General features: G+C 43.4%; 1 protein-coding gene across 1 annotated transcript; it reads right to left on the bottom strand.

Moving 5' to 3' along the window:
* Nucleotides 1-1,863: 1,863 nt before the first annotated feature.
* RHBG (Rh family B glycoprotein) lies at nt 1,864-17,141 on the bottom strand. Its single transcript, XM_081892440.1, has 10 exons — nt 16,451-17,141; nt 13,114-13,300; nt 11,723-11,873; nt 10,776-10,923; nt 9,666-9,832; nt 8,304-8,441; nt 7,068-7,201; nt 5,963-6,084; nt 3,470-3,543; nt 1,864-2,670 (listed from the first exon to the last, which is right to left on the bottom strand). Exons 1-10 carry the CDS (start codon nt 16,638-16,640, stop codon nt 2,590-2,592), a joined length of 1,392 nt encoding a protein of 463 aa, XP_081748566.1. The 5' UTR covers nt 16,641-17,141; the 3' UTR covers nt 1,864-2,589.
* Between the last annotated feature and the right edge of the window lie 82 nt (nt 17,142-17,223).

Below are 17,223 nucleotides of genomic sequence, written 5' to 3'. Positions count from 1 at the left end.
ACTCCCAGAACTCAGGCTTTGGGGTGTCACCAAGTTCTCAGTGACACCATCTGGGCCTGTGGTGGACCCACCCACCCCACAACAGTACAGATACATTTCTGTGTTTTCAACTGCATCCTCCCCCCAATTTGCTGTCTTTGGTATCTGTCTTCCATTCTTTCTCTGAGCTTTTTATTTCTTACTTCCCTTTCTCCACTACTTTCTGCCAAAATGGCCTTCTCCTCAGAGCCCCTCTCAGTCAAGCCACGGCAGACTCTCTCCTGAAATGTCGAGGGAAGGGAGTCCTGTGTTTTAACAGGAAAGGGAGAAAGGAGGGTCCCTTGCCCTGGCCATCATGGCCACTGGCCAGGGATGAGAGAGGGCCATAGAGTCAGGATGCTTAAAGGCCTGCTGAAGCTGCTTTGACTTAAGGAGGCTTTCGCTGAGGTGCAAGCCAGTCATTTATGAAATAATAGCTGTATACATCTAGTGGTGGCTTTGTTGCTCTGATACCAAATGGCAAAGCCAAATGGCAGGGATTTGTTTGTTTTATAAATTTCTAAACTGCTGCACAGCCTGAGGTCATCAAACTAGTGTACAAAAATAAAATAAGATACAAAAATATACCAAAAAAAATCTAGTAAGAATTGTACCCCATTTCCAGAACAAAAACAGGGGGTGGCAAATGAAGTTATTAGAGGAAGAAGTCAAAGGGTTTAATTCATGTCAGATAGTACATTAATATACTGTGAGAACTGCCAGGGGGGCGGCAGATACTGAATGGGATAGTAGGAAATATTTGGAGAAACATTATCCCTGTTTCAAATATTTCCTTTGGAGAAAAGATTACAACATGACATAAAACATTGAGAATACTGTCGTAACTTTTTCATAACTTCAATTCCTGTTATGTAGCATATATCCCAGCCTTTTGGGGGGAAAGTGGGAAAGGGCAGTTGCCCAGTGATTAAGAAGGTCCCATGTTCAGGCATTTCCAGTAAACCTGTGTAAGTTTCCCTGCCTGAAACCTTGGAGAGCTGCTGCCAGTCAGTGTAGGCAGTACTGAGCTAGATGGACCAGTGGTCTGACTCAGTACAGTATAAGGCAGCTTCCTCTAAACATTCCTCTTTACCCAGGTCTTTAGCCATTAAATAATCTATGGCCTGTTAAAACTGTGAGTGGGGGCACTGTTAGAATCATAGAATTGCAAGAATATACAGCTGTCCCACATAGGGATCAAACCTGAAACCTTGGCGTTATCAGACCACGCTCTAACCAACTGAGCTATCCAGTATTGGTGTTATTATGATGATTTTATTATTATGTTGTCTGTTATTTTGCTTTTTTTTTTTACTATTGATGCTCTCTAAAATGTGTTCTTAATATTGTGCACAGCCTTGGGATCTTTTGATAAAGGGCAGTATATAAACTGAATACATAATAATAATATTCCAGCCTGGAGAGACTTCTGTATTGGTCTGTGTTTTTCTGGAGAGCATGATGCTTCTCCGCAGCCTCCTAAAAATTCTCCTGGGGCTTTTCTAAAGGTAGAACTCAGTTCTGGGTTCAGCTCAGCATCAGGCCTCTGTGCTGACCATAGATTTACTTCTTGAAAATCCCTGCCACGGTGACTCTTGCCAGAGGGGTTAGTTTGCATTTCATCTGCTGCAGCAAATGCAACAGAAAGTCTTGTGGCATCCTCAGTACTAACAGATTTATTGTGGCAAAGACGTCTGCCACAATAAATCTGCTCATTATTACTCATTCAGAAGGTTCCAAGGGTCACCACAGACATCCTAAACTTTTCATTTGTTTTTAACAGATGGAGCAAATGACTGTTATTTAAAAGATATTTGAAAGAAGCACAAGAGGGTCTCTGAGGACTTCAGTTATATGGATTTAGGGCATAATAAAAAAATATGTAAGTCATCACACAAATGTTTCCACTATTTAAATACAAATATTGGTAATCAAATCATTACAAATATTCCAACGACTGCCCCCTGTTTTATTTTGTATTTCTGTCCTGATGTTTGCTTTCCGAGGTTTCAACCATGCTAGCCAAGGATTTTATGTTGAAAGGCCAAGCTGTATTTTTGGATCACAGGATGATGAACAAATACCACAAAAATGGCAGTAGTTAGCCACCAGCCTTTCAGGAAATGAGCACTGCCTTGGCAGTCTTGTGGAAGAAATCCCTAGGTGAAGGCATATATATTCAGGTCGAAGATTTGACCATTTCATCTTCATCTTGGCTTCAGGGTTCCTCTTGTCCAAAGGGTCAAGGGCCTTATTTGAGAAGGGTGGATCATCAGTGTGTAATGCTGGAACCTGTTTCAGGGTGCCATGGCTCACCTTTGGAATATGCAATGTAATAAAACATAAGGCAGTGTGTCTGAGCATACGCAGAATGCACTCCTTTCCAAAACACAGGCAAATCATCTGGCAAGTCCTCTGGCTCTGCCTTCTAAGGGGACTGGAGCCCTGGAACCACCTTTGTGGTATTTTGACTTCAGAGCAGATCTCCTAATGGCTGGGATATCCTGAACATGGCAGATCCCTTGCTGTCATCTCTTTGCCTGCTGCGGTGTAGAAGATAGCAGCATTCTGTCAGGCGCTTGAGTCTCTGTCTGTCTCCTGGGCTCTCACAACCACAACACCCTGGAAGCCATTGTGATGATCCTCAGGAACCTAAGTAGAAGGAGCGATCAGGTGAGAAAAGGACACCAACATCCCAACACCCTTCACCTCATGGGTGCTGGGGTGTGAATAGATGCTAGGAGAGGATATATTTATTAGATATTATCCTTCCTTCCTCACGTTTGTGAGTTCAGCAGAGTGCCACCCCTTTGCAGCTGAAAATGGAAGCTTAGATAGGTTAGTTTTGGCCTTTTAGTTTAAGTAATCCAGGATGCTTTAAGGCAGACTAGATTTTCCTGGTATTCTCCCCCTTTCTCTCCCTTAAAATAACAATATTACAAAGAGTCTTGTAAAAGGTAAAAATAACAACTACAGAATACTTGTTGAAGAGTAGCAGAAACAGCAAATTTGTTTAGGCAGGCTTAAAATGGCAATTCAGTTACAAAGACATACTTAAGTCTTGCTTGAAATGGCATTAGAGCTTGTTCTCACATTGCTGGCAGGATGAAGAGAGATAGAAAGAGAGGGTGTGTCCAGGCAGGAAGGATAATATACAGCTATGTCCTCCCCCTTTCAAAGCACAGTTGGAGTGTCTCTCACAGAGTTCTCTTTAGCAAGTTTACAGGAAAACTCTGGGAGCTTCAGCTCCTATCATGTGCCTATCTAACAAAACACGAATAGTCGGTTTGACCGCCCTTTAAATATCCCACACAGGGAGATGGGAAGCAGAGCTCCTCAAGGGTTACCTGGAAGCAGTCATTTCATCAGTGGGATGGGGCACAGGGCAAAATAATATACTGATGCCACTGTATTGATGATCAAATAATAAACAGCAAAAGTCTGCAGATACCTCCCAGTAGATATTATCTTCAAAGCAGAGAGAGTCATTCGGAGATCCAAGTATCCGCAACTTCATGATGACCCCTGGGAAACGCAAGAGGGAGGAATGGGGTGTGTGTGTCATGGCACAAAAGCAGAACTCTAAGCTGCCTTCATATGCAGGACATGAAGCCACATTCATACCAGCATACATCTAACAGCTTCTCCCAAAGAATTCTGGGAACTAATGGTGCTGAGAGTTCTTAAGAGACCCCCCCCCCATTCCCCTCCCAGAACTACAATTTCCATACTTCCTTGGAAAGCGGGATTGATTTCTTAAACCATTCTGGAATTGGTGGGTCTGTGATGGGAATGGGGGTCTCTCAGCACCCTTAAGAAACTACAGCTCCCAGGATTCCTTGGGGAACCATTTGAAGTGGTATCACAGTGCTTTAAATGTATGGTATGAATGTGGCCAAAATCTTTCTGAGTTCTTCCAACATTAAACAAAATAGTCCTTCTATTTTTATAATCCAGCCTAAGTCCATCCTCAAATTGCTGGTTCGAGGAAGCCGTGGCTGGGAATGAGTATCTCCCTTTATCCATAATTTAGCTTGTACTGACCTCCAGTGGCAAGAAAAAGGTTCTGCCTTGAAAAAGAATGGAGAAAATGGATTGGTTCAATACAGTCCACAATTCGGTCTTCTCTATTTTCTCATGCAATACTGTCATCAGCAACCAACATTGCTAAACTCTGTTTTAAATGGTTTTATGTAGCAATAAAAGTGGTGCCTTCAAAAATTTGAAATCTACCCTCCCATGATTTTAATAGTGATAACTATTTAGAGTGTGAATCTGAATGATATCCATGGGTCCCTTCCAAACCTATGACAGTGAAGTTAGAATCTACAAGAGGAAACCTGGTGAACCAGTCACACTGGTTTGGCTTGCCTTTTAAGTATTTTATTTCTTTTACTGCATTTGTATCTCGCCTTTTTCCTCCAAGGAGCTCAAGGCGGTGTGCATGGTTCTCCCCCTCATTTATCTCCCACAACAATCTTGTGAAATAGGTTAGGCTGAGAGGCAGTGACTGGGCCAAAGTCAGCCAGCGAGCTTCCTGGCCGAGCGGGGATTCAAACCCTGGTCTCCCAGGTCCTAGTCTGACACTCTAACCACCATACTCCGCTGGCTGGCTCACACAGAGAGCACCATTTACGTGCCCTAAGAGTTTGCCATAGAGATAAATGGGCGGACATTTTCCCACCTCATTTGGCTGGATGGCACATCTTCCTATGGGGAACAAGAGGCCAAAGGGGGCTGAGTTCCGGTTGATGGCAGAGGCACAGAGACATGTGTGCCTCTGTGCTGGACCCCAAGCTATGACTTGGAGATCTCCTTGGAAACCTAACAGAGGAAGCAAGATCTATTGGGGAATTCATGCTGTGAGTTCCTCCATCTTGTCCTCAAGTTGTATATATGTGTAAATAAAACCAAACATCCTAAAGACACCACGGTCTCCACATTGTTATGTATGTAATTGTTGAATGTTTAATAAAGATTTATAAATTTTTAAAAAGACACCACGGTCTCCATCAACCTTCATTCCAAGGACACCAAACCCTGGGTAAGCACAGAAACCTGTCACCACTCAGAGAGAGGGGCTGTACAACACAGATTTTTTTGCTCTGCTCCTCTATGGAGGCAAGTAAGTTGTACAAGCCAAACTAAGGGCAATGTGATGTGCAAATGCACACAAAGTGTTGAAACAAATTCTTCCATGAGAGGATGCTGGACTGGATGGGCCTTTAGCATGATCTTAAATGCTTAGGGAGTAGCAAACAGTCACCTACCAGAAGTAATTCTTGGCACTCAAGGGTACCCCTCTGCCTTCAGAAGTGAAGGGGGGAGACGCTAGCAATTGTGGTACCATCTATGGTGGGCTGAGCCTGGTGAAATTTAGGGGAGCCACTCTGTCACCAGGACAGATAACCCTAACCCTAACTTTTACTGCCACGGAAATATATATATTGTTATTGCGTCTAGGGCTGTGTGGAAAATGGCCCCATGACACTCCCTATTCAGCTCTACAGTGCCAGGTTCAAATGATCATTCCAGGGCATTGTGGTGGTGATGGTTATGGAAACTGCAACATATAAAGATAATGCAATTCTAGGCTGGATCTACGGAATCCTAATGTCCAGATCAACGGGAGTCATAGTACTGCTATATTCTGCCTTGGTCAGACCATGCCTGGATTACTGTGTCCATTCTGGGCATCACAATTTAAGAAGGATGTTGACAAGCTGGAAGGTTTGCAGAGGAGAGTGACCAAGATGATTAAGCGTCCGGAAACCAACCCTTATGAAGAATGGTTGACGGAGCTGGGGGTGCTTTTGAAATTATTGTGGGGAAAGTGCAATAGAAATATTTTGAATAATCAGAAAGCTCCCCCTCCTCATTCCTTGCAAAGGGTTGGGAATGGCATTACCTCCACCTTCAAATCTTTGGCCATGGAAAAACTCACCTGCAAGACTCCCACCAATCATAGCAAACCCCAGAGTGACACCCAGACCACTCAGCTGGAAGAGGCTTTGGTATGCAGTGGACCGTTTCCCAGAGGCGACAAGAGGGAAGATGTCCGCCAGGCTGCAAAGGCAACAGACAAGATCCAGTGAGTAGGTCTCAACAAGCTTGGCCTGGAAAACAGGCTGGAGTCTGATGTCTGGATTGATATTAACATTGTTATCCATATTTACATTCCACTCTCCCTCCAACAGGTTCTACCCCATTTTATCTTTACAATAACCCTATGAGGTTGTCTGGGCTGAGAGAGAAAAAAGGCCACTCAATGTGTGGGGATTTGAACCCTTAGCCCCAACACACCAATTACATTTATTTGTTTCATAAAATTTATATACCGCTTGATAGTAAGAAAAAAGCCTCAGAGAGATTCACAAGAAAAATAAAGCATGAACAATTATCAATAACATCAGTTACAGATATTTATTTACTTTTGTTTTGTTTGTAATTTTGTGCTGTTTCATGCTGCCTTGAGCATGGTTCTATGGAAAGGCAGCATTGTTGTTTAGTCATGTCCGACTCTTCGTGACCCCATGGACCAGAGCACACATACAAATAAATTTATGTATGTATGTATGTATGTATGTATGTATGCATGCATATATGTAAAACATTCAAAAAAATAATTAAAATAGAAAATGAGATAAAAACACATGTTGACATTCTACATAACTGGGTAAGCTTGCCTAAACCTCTTTGCTCTGGCCTTTGACATCTGAGATTTGTATGTTTCAGGTCACACCTTATTCTTGTGAATGTAGCATTTTAACTGTCTTCAATTCTCTATTTTAAAATTGTTGTAACCCTCTCTGGGACCTGTTGGTGAAGGGCAAGTAATAAATGTAATCATCATTATTAAAAAAATGTTTTTACCAAGCACCAAAAGGAGTACAACCTGGGTGCCTGCCTAGCATCAATATACCACTCTAAAAGATTGATTTCTTACAAATGTGGAATGTGCATTATGTGACACCTATAACAGGGCCAGTTCCATAGATCAAAGTTTATGGAAAGAACCATTAAGCCACTTGGCTCTCACCAGGACTCACCCATCTCCGTAAACATCTTCTGTTGCCAGCCCTGCCACCAGCACGCCAAGGAGGCCGCCAAGGATTCCTGGCATCCCATGCAGGTTGTGGACTCCACAAGTGTCATGTATTTTCAGCCTGGAGGCCAGAAAGGGCTGGGGAGGAAGAGGCATTCAGCACAAAAAGAATTTTGGCACAGAATGGATGGGATTCCATGCCGCAAGATAGACTGCCATCTCTCGAGGAGGCTCTAGTCCTGGATTTCCTGCCTCAAGCATCTAGGTGGCCTCCTGGGGATTGTGTGTGGTGGTACTCACCCATCTAGTGGGGCACTTTCTGTTCACAAAGATGCACATAATGTTTCCCCAAAATCTTGGGAACCTGAACCTTATTATTACTATTTTTTAAAATGGCACCAAATCTCTAGTCACCATGGCAGATCGTTTCAATTACAGTACTACCTCTGGTTAAGAACTTAATTCGTTCCGGACGTCTGTTCTTAACCTGAAACTGTTCTTAACCGGAGGTACCACTTTAGCTAATGGGGCCTCCTGCTGCCGCCGCACGATTTCTGTTCTCATCCTGAGGTAAAGTTCTTAACCCGAGGTACTACTTCCAGGTTAGCGGAGTTTATAGCCTGAAGCGTTTGTAACCCGAAGCGTTTGTAACCCGAAGTACCACTGTACAGTGTTAGAAACCAGAAGGGGCTTACAGGAGACTCCCAGTATTTCTGATGGCAGGAGGTGCCTTTGTTGTTCAGTAAAACTTGAGGTAGTGGGGTTTATGGTGAGGTTGCCTGGTCATGCAGGCATTTGGGGGACTGGTTTTTAAGGTTTCAAAGCAGAGGCCATCTGCCATTAGCTGACATACCTGCATTGCAGGGGGTTGGACTAGATGACCCTGAGGGTCCCTTCTAACTCTATGATTCTATGATGTCCTGAGAAGTATCCAAACTAATTTGGGAGGCGATGGATTTCTCACCCCGTTCATGTTTACTGCCCCCTTTTGAAGGCCTACATTGCTGGCATAAAGAATAATGATTTACTGACGCTTCTTTTAGTGGCTGCTCAGAAATCTAGAGCTCAAACCTGGAAGGCGTAACAAGGGCTATCCCTAGACTAGGGTGTAAAAATACCCCACCACTGAGTTATGGCCCTTCTTTGGAAGTCCAAGGGAAACTGGTAATGTCACTTCCTTGTGGCACAGAATTCTTTGCATTTCCCCAAAAGTTGCTGTTTGTTTTGGAGGGAAACATACCGTAAGGAATTTGAAGCCAAGAACTGACACAGAGCCCGCCAAGACCCCTGCAATCATGGCTCCAAATGGGGTCAGCATCATCTCTCCTGAGGTCCCAACAATCACTCCGCCAGCCAAGGCTGCATTTTGAACATGAACCTGGTAAGAGAAAATCAATAGATAATCAAATGGCTTCAGTGTGAGGCAGGATAGGAGGAGGGTGTGCAGTAGCCGAGGGGGAAACTCAGCCCCCTAACCTGCATTGAAGGAAGCTCTCTAGGATAGGGAGTGAGCAAATCTGTCAATTTCAGCTTATTTCAGCTTCTCGTTGTTTCATTCTAAAATTTGTGATTTTTTTAAATAAACAACAACAATTATTTCCCCCCATCAGTATTTCAGTGCAAATTTCACCTACTAGGCACATTTTGGCATGCCTTTTTGCCTGACATGCACATTTTTGCAGCGTGTTTCAAATGGCACGATACTGCTTTACATCAATGGCCCAAAGTGTGGGATGAAAGCATCCAAAATGTTAAGTAAAAGATTAATGTTCACAGGGGCTATAGAACTCTGTGATGTCATACGTCAGAGGCAGTTATTTCAGTTGGTACAGTTATGGACAGCCTTAACAGTTAGAGCAGCAGGTATGTTCTGTTATGCTGCTGTCTGCCTCAGAGCTAGGCTGTAACAGTATTTATCTCAGATGCAAATCTACGTAAGATGTATTAGCAACATAAGTACAGTAACTCCTACCTGCGTCGTATATTTTAATCTGCAAGTACAAGTACACTGAGTAAAAGTTATTTGCTATTTAAACTTTAAAAAGAGAGTGTCTTGTGTAGTTTTTAATAGGAGGGAAAAGGGAACTAATCAAAGGGTCTTCCACATCGCTCTATAAATGGGAACTAGAATTTAATTCCCACATAAGTGCTTTCAGACTATTCTTTGATTTGTTGACAGGGAGATTAGATGGTGTTGGTTATTTCATGAGCACTGATTTGCTTGCTGGGAGGTTAGATGATGTCACATGAAAGCAAGTCATTTACCCTTCGCTTTCCTTGTTGCCAAAAAATCCAGTCTTTTGAGGGAAGAGAGGTTGTTGACCTGCCAAGATGTGATTTAATCCCCTCAAAAAAGAGCGACAGTCTGGAAGCCCCAGAATCTAATGCAGGCTTCCTCAACCTTGGTCCTCCAGATGTTATTGGCCTACAACACCCATGATCCCTAGCTAGCAGGACCAGTGGTCAGGGATGATGGGAATTGTAGTTTCAAAACACCTAGAGGGCCGGGGTTGAGGAAGCCTGATCTAATGTATGACAGTGGTGAGCAGGGATGCTCTTTTCACCCAAAGCCCTACAAAAGAGGCCACCAAACTGGTCTCACCATGTCCAGCTTGCCCCCTCCATTCACCAGGGCCGAGAGGGCGAAGGTGGTGAGGGTGCTCGCAGCCAGGGAGAAGTAGGTGTTCATGACCGTCCGGAGCTGGTCGTCTCCATGGGCCGCCACCGCTGAGTTGAAGCTGGGCCAGAAAAGCCAGAGGAAGAGAGTTCCTGCATGGAGGGAAGAAAGGGAAGCAGCTTTAAAAGAGGATTGGACAGAGTCACAGAGGACAATAAGGCTATTATGGGCAACTAGCCATGAGGAGCATGTTCTGCCTCCACTGGACTTTCCAGCAGCATCCAGCTGGTAAGTAACAACCAAGACATAGGGGTGTAAAGTCGTATGTAGAGAAATGACTTTCTTTCTTCATAGAATTGTAGAGTTCAAAAGGATCTCAGGGGTCATCTATTCCAACCCCGTTCAATGCAGAAATCCTGCCCACAGCCATCCCTGGGTGAACTCGAACCCCAAATCTTCTGGTTAACAGCCAGGCGCACTGATGCCACAATAACACTAGAACTCATGAACATCCAATGAACATCCAATGAAGCTGGAAGAGTCAGGACAGAGAAAAGAAAGTGTTTCTTCATGCGACACAGAGTTAAACAATGGAACTCCCTCCCACAGGAGGCAGCAATGGCCACCAGTTTGGAGGGCTTTAAAAGAGGACTGGACAAATTCATGAAGGAAGATAAGGCAACTAGTGGCTACTAGCTGTGATGGCTATGTGCTACCTCCATGGTCAGAGGCAGTAATGCTTCTGAATACCAGCTGCTGGTAGTCACAGAAGGAGAGAGTTGCTTTTGTGCTCAGGCCATTCTTGTGGGTTTTCCACAAGCATCTGGTTGGCCACTGTGAGAATAGGGTGCTGGACTAGATGGGTCACTGGCCTGATCCATCAGGCTCTGCTTATGTTAGGTTCTTAAGGTGTTATTTCCTGACTGGCCACTATGAGGGAGCAGGTTCTGAACTAGAAGGTGGGCCTTCTCTCCTAACTTCATTTTTCTGGGACAGAAAACAGTCCGTTCCCTCTTGCTCTAAAAACTCCCCTCTTTCTATAAGATTGAGCCATTAACAGCAGCAACAACCCTCCACCTATGTGGTGGCTCTTACCAATCATAGCAAAGAGATCTGAGTGATAGGTGGAGCCTTCTCGTTCTCTGCTCTTCTTCAGCTGAGGCCGGTAAAGAATCCTGGACACCATCAATCCAAAATAGGCCCCGAAGGTATGGATGGTCATGGAGCCCCCAGCATCCTTTGCCTGAGCCAGAAGGTCAGAAAGGAGCACACAATTGCAAAAGTGGCACACACAGATATTATTATTATTATTATTATTATTATTATTAGCTGTTATGCCCTACACTTCAGCCAAAAAGGCTCCTATACAGTCAATTAAGACTGCTCCTGCCCGCACCGGCTTACCATCTAAAAGGGATGCGCAAATTAACTGAAGCAGAAAGCTAAGGCAAAGTATGGGTGCTCCAGTCCCAGGATTAATTTCAGAAATATCCTTTGAGGGTTCCTCCAGATAACATCTTTATTCAGGATTCATCCAAATTTGCTTCCACAAAGGTCACAGAGTGATAGGGACAGAAGCATCTGTCAATTCTGGTTCTCTCAGTTTCTCATTTATTGCTATCTTAAATTATTATTTTTATTATGACTTGAATTTGTATGCCACCTTTCCCCCAAAGAACTCAAGGTCAGCCAGTGAGATTCATGATGGCTGAGGGAATTTGAACCCTGGTTTCACTCGGGTCCTCATGTGACAGTCCAGCCACTATACCACACTGGCTCTCAGCTCTTCACATTTCTGCAGCAATTTATGATTAAAAATAAATAAATCCTCATGAAAATTCTTCAGCGCTTTAGTGCGAATTTTTCCTAATAAGCATTTTTGGGTATGTGGCTTTGACTAATGTATACACTATTGCAAGGATTTTTTCCCAATGTTTTATGTTTGTTGCGTGTATATATTGCTACCTCAAGCAACCTGACAGAAATACAAGACACAAATGCAATACATGATTAAATAGCATCATTTTAATGCAAAGACTCACCCCAAAGCAACTAAGTAAGATATATTCATTAATGCCAAAGAGGGTGACTTCCAATACAGTCATCAGTAGCAGCTGGACAGGACTCGTCTTGCCAAGAATGGCTCCGAAAGAGATCAGTACTGCCCCAGCACAGAAGTCGGCATTGATCATGCTGGCAGAAAACATTGGAAGCAACAGTCTGAATGTGACAGTCTAGGCTGCCGCCCTTTCCTGCCCCCTGTCACAGAATTATAGAATTGTAGAGTTGGACGAGGTCCCAAGGGTCATCTAGTCCACCCCCTGCAATGCTGTAAGTTAACTCCAATTAACTCAGGGCCAATGAAGGGACATCCGCAGAGAATTGACCTACACGACACAACCATCAAAGTCGTCCAATGGGGAGTTCTGATTGGCTACGGAAAGCTTGCAACTGCTCATGTCTGGTGAAAGGAGCACTGGGAGACAAGCCCTGTAATATAATAGTGGGTTTGGGGGTCAGTCTGGATGATGCCCTGAGTTCCTGGAACCCCTAGATTCTATCACCAGCTCGAGATTGGGGTGGTGGCATGTAACAATATATTGTTGCACACACACCCCAATCTCCAAGTGGTGAGAGATTCCAGGGGTGCCTTGAAATGAGGGTCAGTGGAGACTGTAGTGTCTATAGGATATATGGTTTTATTTACATATATATACAACCTGAGTGGGATGGAGGGGCTCACAGCATTAGTAGATCTTGCTTCCCCATTAGGTCTCCAGAGAAGCCCCAAGCCACAGCTTTGGGTCCAGCACAGAACAAGACAAGCCTCTCTGTCTCTAGCTTCCAGAACCAGTCAAAATGCTCTTCCACACAGCATCTCTTGGTTTATTGTTGCCCATCCCAGGATGATGTGGCATCCAGCCAGGTGAGGTGGTATAAGGAATACCCATTTGTCTCTATGACAACAGAACAACTTCTTTGGATATGTTAAATAGCTGTACTTCACAGGCCAGAAAAGGCCATTACCTTGACAAAGGGTCTGGTTTGGCTGAATCAGCAGCCTCTGCTACTTAATTCTAAACAGGTGCAGAAGGGATCCAGAGTATCATCCAGACTGACCCCCACCCTCACCTATAACCATACAATTGTCTCTATTGACCAGGGACAGCACCTACTTTCAGATACCTGTTTCCAGTAAATCATTGCCCCTACTTTTGACTTTCACAGGTATCTTGTGAAACATTTGTTAACATGAACTGTTTATGTTGTCCTTTCCTCCCACCCTCCTTCTTACCACCAACCCACTGCCCCCTGGGTCCCCAGACCTCCAAGATGGCACCAAGGTTTCCTGAATTGGTCTCTTGCTCTCTCTTCCAGGCTGAAATTGAGTCTCTAACGCCAAGCAGTTTGGAGAAGGAGCCACTTTGCTCACCTTTCTATTCCAATGTGGATTTTGCCATTATGGAAGGAATGGAAAAAGCCCTGGATGAGGATAGACCACTGGATGGCAAAGGCAGCTATCAGGAAGTTGAAGGCCACACCCCCAAAGCTGTACCGTTTCAGGAAGGTCATCAAGAAGCCGAAGCCAACAAAGATCATAGTGTGGACATCTTGGAAACCTGGATCAGGGTGAGAAATGGACTGGTTTAAAATGTGAGCACAAATGCCTGTTGCTGTGTCTTGTGGGAGGGAGTTCCACAGATTTACCACGTCCTGCATGAAGAAATACTTTCTTTTACCTGTTCTGAATCTTCTGACATTCAATTTCATTGGGTGTCCATGAGTTCTAGTGTTTTGACAGAGGGTGGAAAGCTTTTCTTTGCCCACTTTCTCCATGCCATGCATAATTTTATAAACGTCCATCATGTCACCTCTCACTTCCCTTTTCTCTAAACTAAAAAATAACAAACGCTGCAACCTTTCTTCATAAGGGGATTTGCTCCATCCCCTCAATCATTTCGGTTGCCCTTTTCTGAACCTTTTCCAACTCTGTAATATCCTTTTTGAGGCGAGGCAACCAGAACTGTGCACAGCATTCCCAGTGCAGTCACAGTACAGTGGTACCTTGGTACTCAAACGCCGAAAACCCAGAAGTAAATGTTCCAGTTTTTGAATGTTTTTCAGAAACCAAACAAATAGGCTGTTGGCTATTGTTTCCTGGGCACCTACACCAATCAGAAGCTGCACGTTGGTTTTCGAACATTTCAGGTTAAAGGGACTTCCAGAATGAATTAAGTTTGGCTCTTTTGCTATTTATTTTGCATTTTTGTTTTTGAGGCTTTTGGGGTTAATTTGTTTTTGTGTGTTGAAACCAGTTCAACTACTGATTGACTGATTGTGTGACTATGAAAATGGATAAAAGCCCCCCATCCAAACAATGACTATCATCAGTGCTGGTAAGAATTTTTTTTTTTTTAATTTTTATCATCTACAATACTGTCTTATTTATTTTATAGGACAGTACATTGATTACTCCTTTCATTTTACGGATCAATGCTCTTGTTAGTAAAATTCATGTCAAATTGCTGTTTTAGGGGTTGTTTGTAAAAGTCTGGAATGGATTAATCTGTTTTGCATTACTTTCTATGGAAAAGCACACTTTGGTTTTGGAATGCTTTGGTTTTGGAATGGACTTCCGGAACGGATTAAGTTTGAGAACCAATTTACCACTGTATTCCAAATGCGGTTACCCAGGAAGGCAGCCTGCAAAAGACCTTTGCCTGTTCAACTAGATTCCAAGGCTGAAATGTACACTCGCCATGTATGCACAGCCAGCTTCAAAGAGTTTTCTCTGATAGCGAATGGGAATACGTTTGCTGATAAGATCCAATACACACACAAGAGCCATTGCAGTCTGCAAACAGAACAACTGTCGGCTTCCTTTTGCAGTAACCTCGCAACCTTTTAAAGGCCGATAACCATGTGGATACCTTCAGTTATGCCGCAGCTAATCTCCTACAATGGGGAGCAACTTTTCACTTCAATTGTAACCAGTAAAAGCTGCAGAAAGTTAGAATTGCAGGGATTCACAAGCAACCAGGGATGGGATTTTCCAATCCACTGCTTGCTCCTTAATTGTGGTGGGAAGTGAGTTTTTCTGTACAGTTCTGATAAAAATATGAACAACTCTTGCATATTATACACATTATTAGACATAATCTTATACACTTAGACACTCCAGGCTCTTCCACAGAGCCACAGCTCGTCCCCATTATATTATTGTATACTATCCAGGAATCTGCTTGGATGAAAAGTGGTATAGAAATATTTTAAATACAAGAGTAAATGTATGTCCCTGTGTGAACAGGCCTTAGGGGCTCAGGGTTAAATTCAGGAAAGGGGGATAGGGGCAGGATTTCAGTAAACTGGATATAATTTGACTCTGTTATGCTTAAAGATGGATGACTGTCAATTTCAGTTTCTCATTTCTGCAGCCTTCAGCTTGTAATATTTCCACATCAGCCAACAATTTGTTTTAAAATAAAATAAAAACCCTTCACAAAAATCTGTCAGGATTTTAATACTCACTTCTCATAATATACTCTCTTTTTTTGGCAATCAAGTTTCCTGAATACAATGCATTTTTAAATGCTATTTTTCAATAATATATGGAGCTCCATGTCTATTGACATCAAGCAGCAGCCCACCCTTTTCAATGACTGCTTAAAACATTTCTGTCTAGACAAACCTGTCCAGATCTATAGAATGTTGGCAAGTGTTTTAAATCGTTTTTAGCTTATTAATAATCCTAATTGTTATTTGAATGTTTTAAATAGTTGCTCTTAATTGTTTTTTAGTTTTATTCTTTTTGTAAATCACATCGAGGGGTGTTCTGGGTTTTTATAACGCAATCAAACAGTAGAGAGATTTTACAAATAAATGAATGGATTAAAAAATGGAGAGACTTTGGCTTAAGTCTAGGATATCTGAAAGACTGTATCTTCCCATACAAACCTGCACGGTCTCTGAGAACTTCACCGGAGACCTGCCTCTCAGTCCTACCACCCTCACATTTATAATTGGTGGGATTGCAGGAGAGGGCCTTCTCAGTGGCTGCTCCCAGATTTTGGAACTCCCTCCCTAGAGAAGCCAGACTGTCGCCCTCCTTGTCGTCCTTCCACCAGCAGGTGAAGACTTTCCTGTTCTTTTAGGAACTGACTGCTTTTAAAGAAAGGGCTGCTGCTGTGCTGTTTTTATTTTGGTTATTTGTATGTTTTAAACAGACTTTATATGTCTATACAGTTTTAAATCTATCAATGTTTAATTGTTTTGTAATGATTGTTTTTTCCTACAATTTCACTGGTTCTTGCTTTTACAGGCATACCTTGGATCTCAAATGACTTGCAAGACAAACATTTTGGGTCTCAAAAGATGCAAACCCAGAAGTGATTGTTCCAGTTTGCGAACGTTCTTTGGAACCTGAATGTCCATTGCAAATTCCGCAATTTCCAATTCCTGCAGCCAATTGGAAGCTGTGCCTTGGTTTCCGAACTGTTTGGGAAGTCAAACCGACTTCCAGAATGGATTCCGTTCGACTTCCAAGGTACCACTGTATCTGTAAGCCGCCTTAAGTCCCATCAGGAAAAAGGAGTATACATCTATACTAATAATAACAGCAATAATAATTACTTTCCAACTATTTGTGTCTTTTATATGTTTTAAGCTTTCTGTGTTTCCTTCCCTGCTTGATTTAATTTTTGTGAGCAGCTTTGGTTCCTGGGAGGAAAGCAGGATAGAGACAAAATAAAACAAAACCAGTAAATACTCACTTGGGTAGCGCATATAAAACTCGTTCTGCAGGTGGCTCTTGTTGCGGAGAGCCAGTTCCTCGTGCCAGAGCTTGGCGCTTGTTTCAGCATCATACTGGACGAAGAGGGCGAAGAGGAGAATAGTCAGGAACTGAAGGAAAACACAGGCGATGGGGAGCTTGAGCCTTAGGTTGGTGGTGTGCCCTGACATTGTGGGGAAAGGGAGAAGCGAAGGGGAAAGCAGGAGAGGAGAGAGAGAAAGAAAGAGGAAAGTGAAAGCAGTCACAGGTGCCAGCCAAGCCCCACCTTCCAGTCAATGAGTTCTCAGGGGAGCCCCACCCATCTCACTCCCAGGAAATGTTCAGTGGTTGCTCAGCCCTGGCAAAAAGCCACTTGCTTCAAGGGAGGTGGCAGGCAGCGTGCAGAGGACACCCTGGAAGGGAGGAGCGACTCCAAAAGGCCTCCAGGCAGCCGTTCTCCAGCTTGATGCCGCTGCAGCCAAACACAGGCGAAAGACGTGCACCCACCTCACCTCAACCCCCCAGAAAAACTTACCTTGAGAGAGGAGGGGGTCTTTTGCATGAAGAAATAATCAAGAGGGTTTTTTAAACAAAGGCGTATCCCGCATTTATTCCCTAAAACATATAATCAAACAAGGCATCTTTAAAAGAGGTGGTTTATTGCAAGAAAGAAAGCATACACAGACCACATTCACACTGTACAGTGGTACTTCGGGTTACATACACTTCAGTTTACGGATGCTTCAGGTTACAGACTCCGCTAACTCATAAATA

This window comes from Podarcis melisellensis (genome assembly GCF_964234715.1).
Source record: "Podarcis melisellensis genome assembly, chromosome: 16".
Classification (NCBI taxonomy): Eukaryota; Metazoa; Chordata; class Lepidosauria; order Squamata; family Lacertidae; genus Podarcis; species Podarcis melisellensis.
This window is presented reverse-complemented; position numbering and strand designations above follow the sequence as displayed.

Coding starts and splice junctions, on each gene's coding strand:
- RHBG (XM_081892440.1), bottom strand. CDS start 16,640: ATGTCAGGGCACACCACCAACCTAAGGCTCAAGCTCCCCATCGCCTGT. Junction 11,874..13,113: donor ATCCACATTGGAATAGAAAG/GTGAGCAAAGTG, acceptor GTTTTCTGCCAG/CATGATCAATGCCGACTTCT. Junction 10,924..11,722: donor TCTTACTTAGTTGCTTTGGG/GTGAGTCTTTGC, acceptor CTTCTGGCTCAG/GCAAAGGATGCTGGGGGCTC.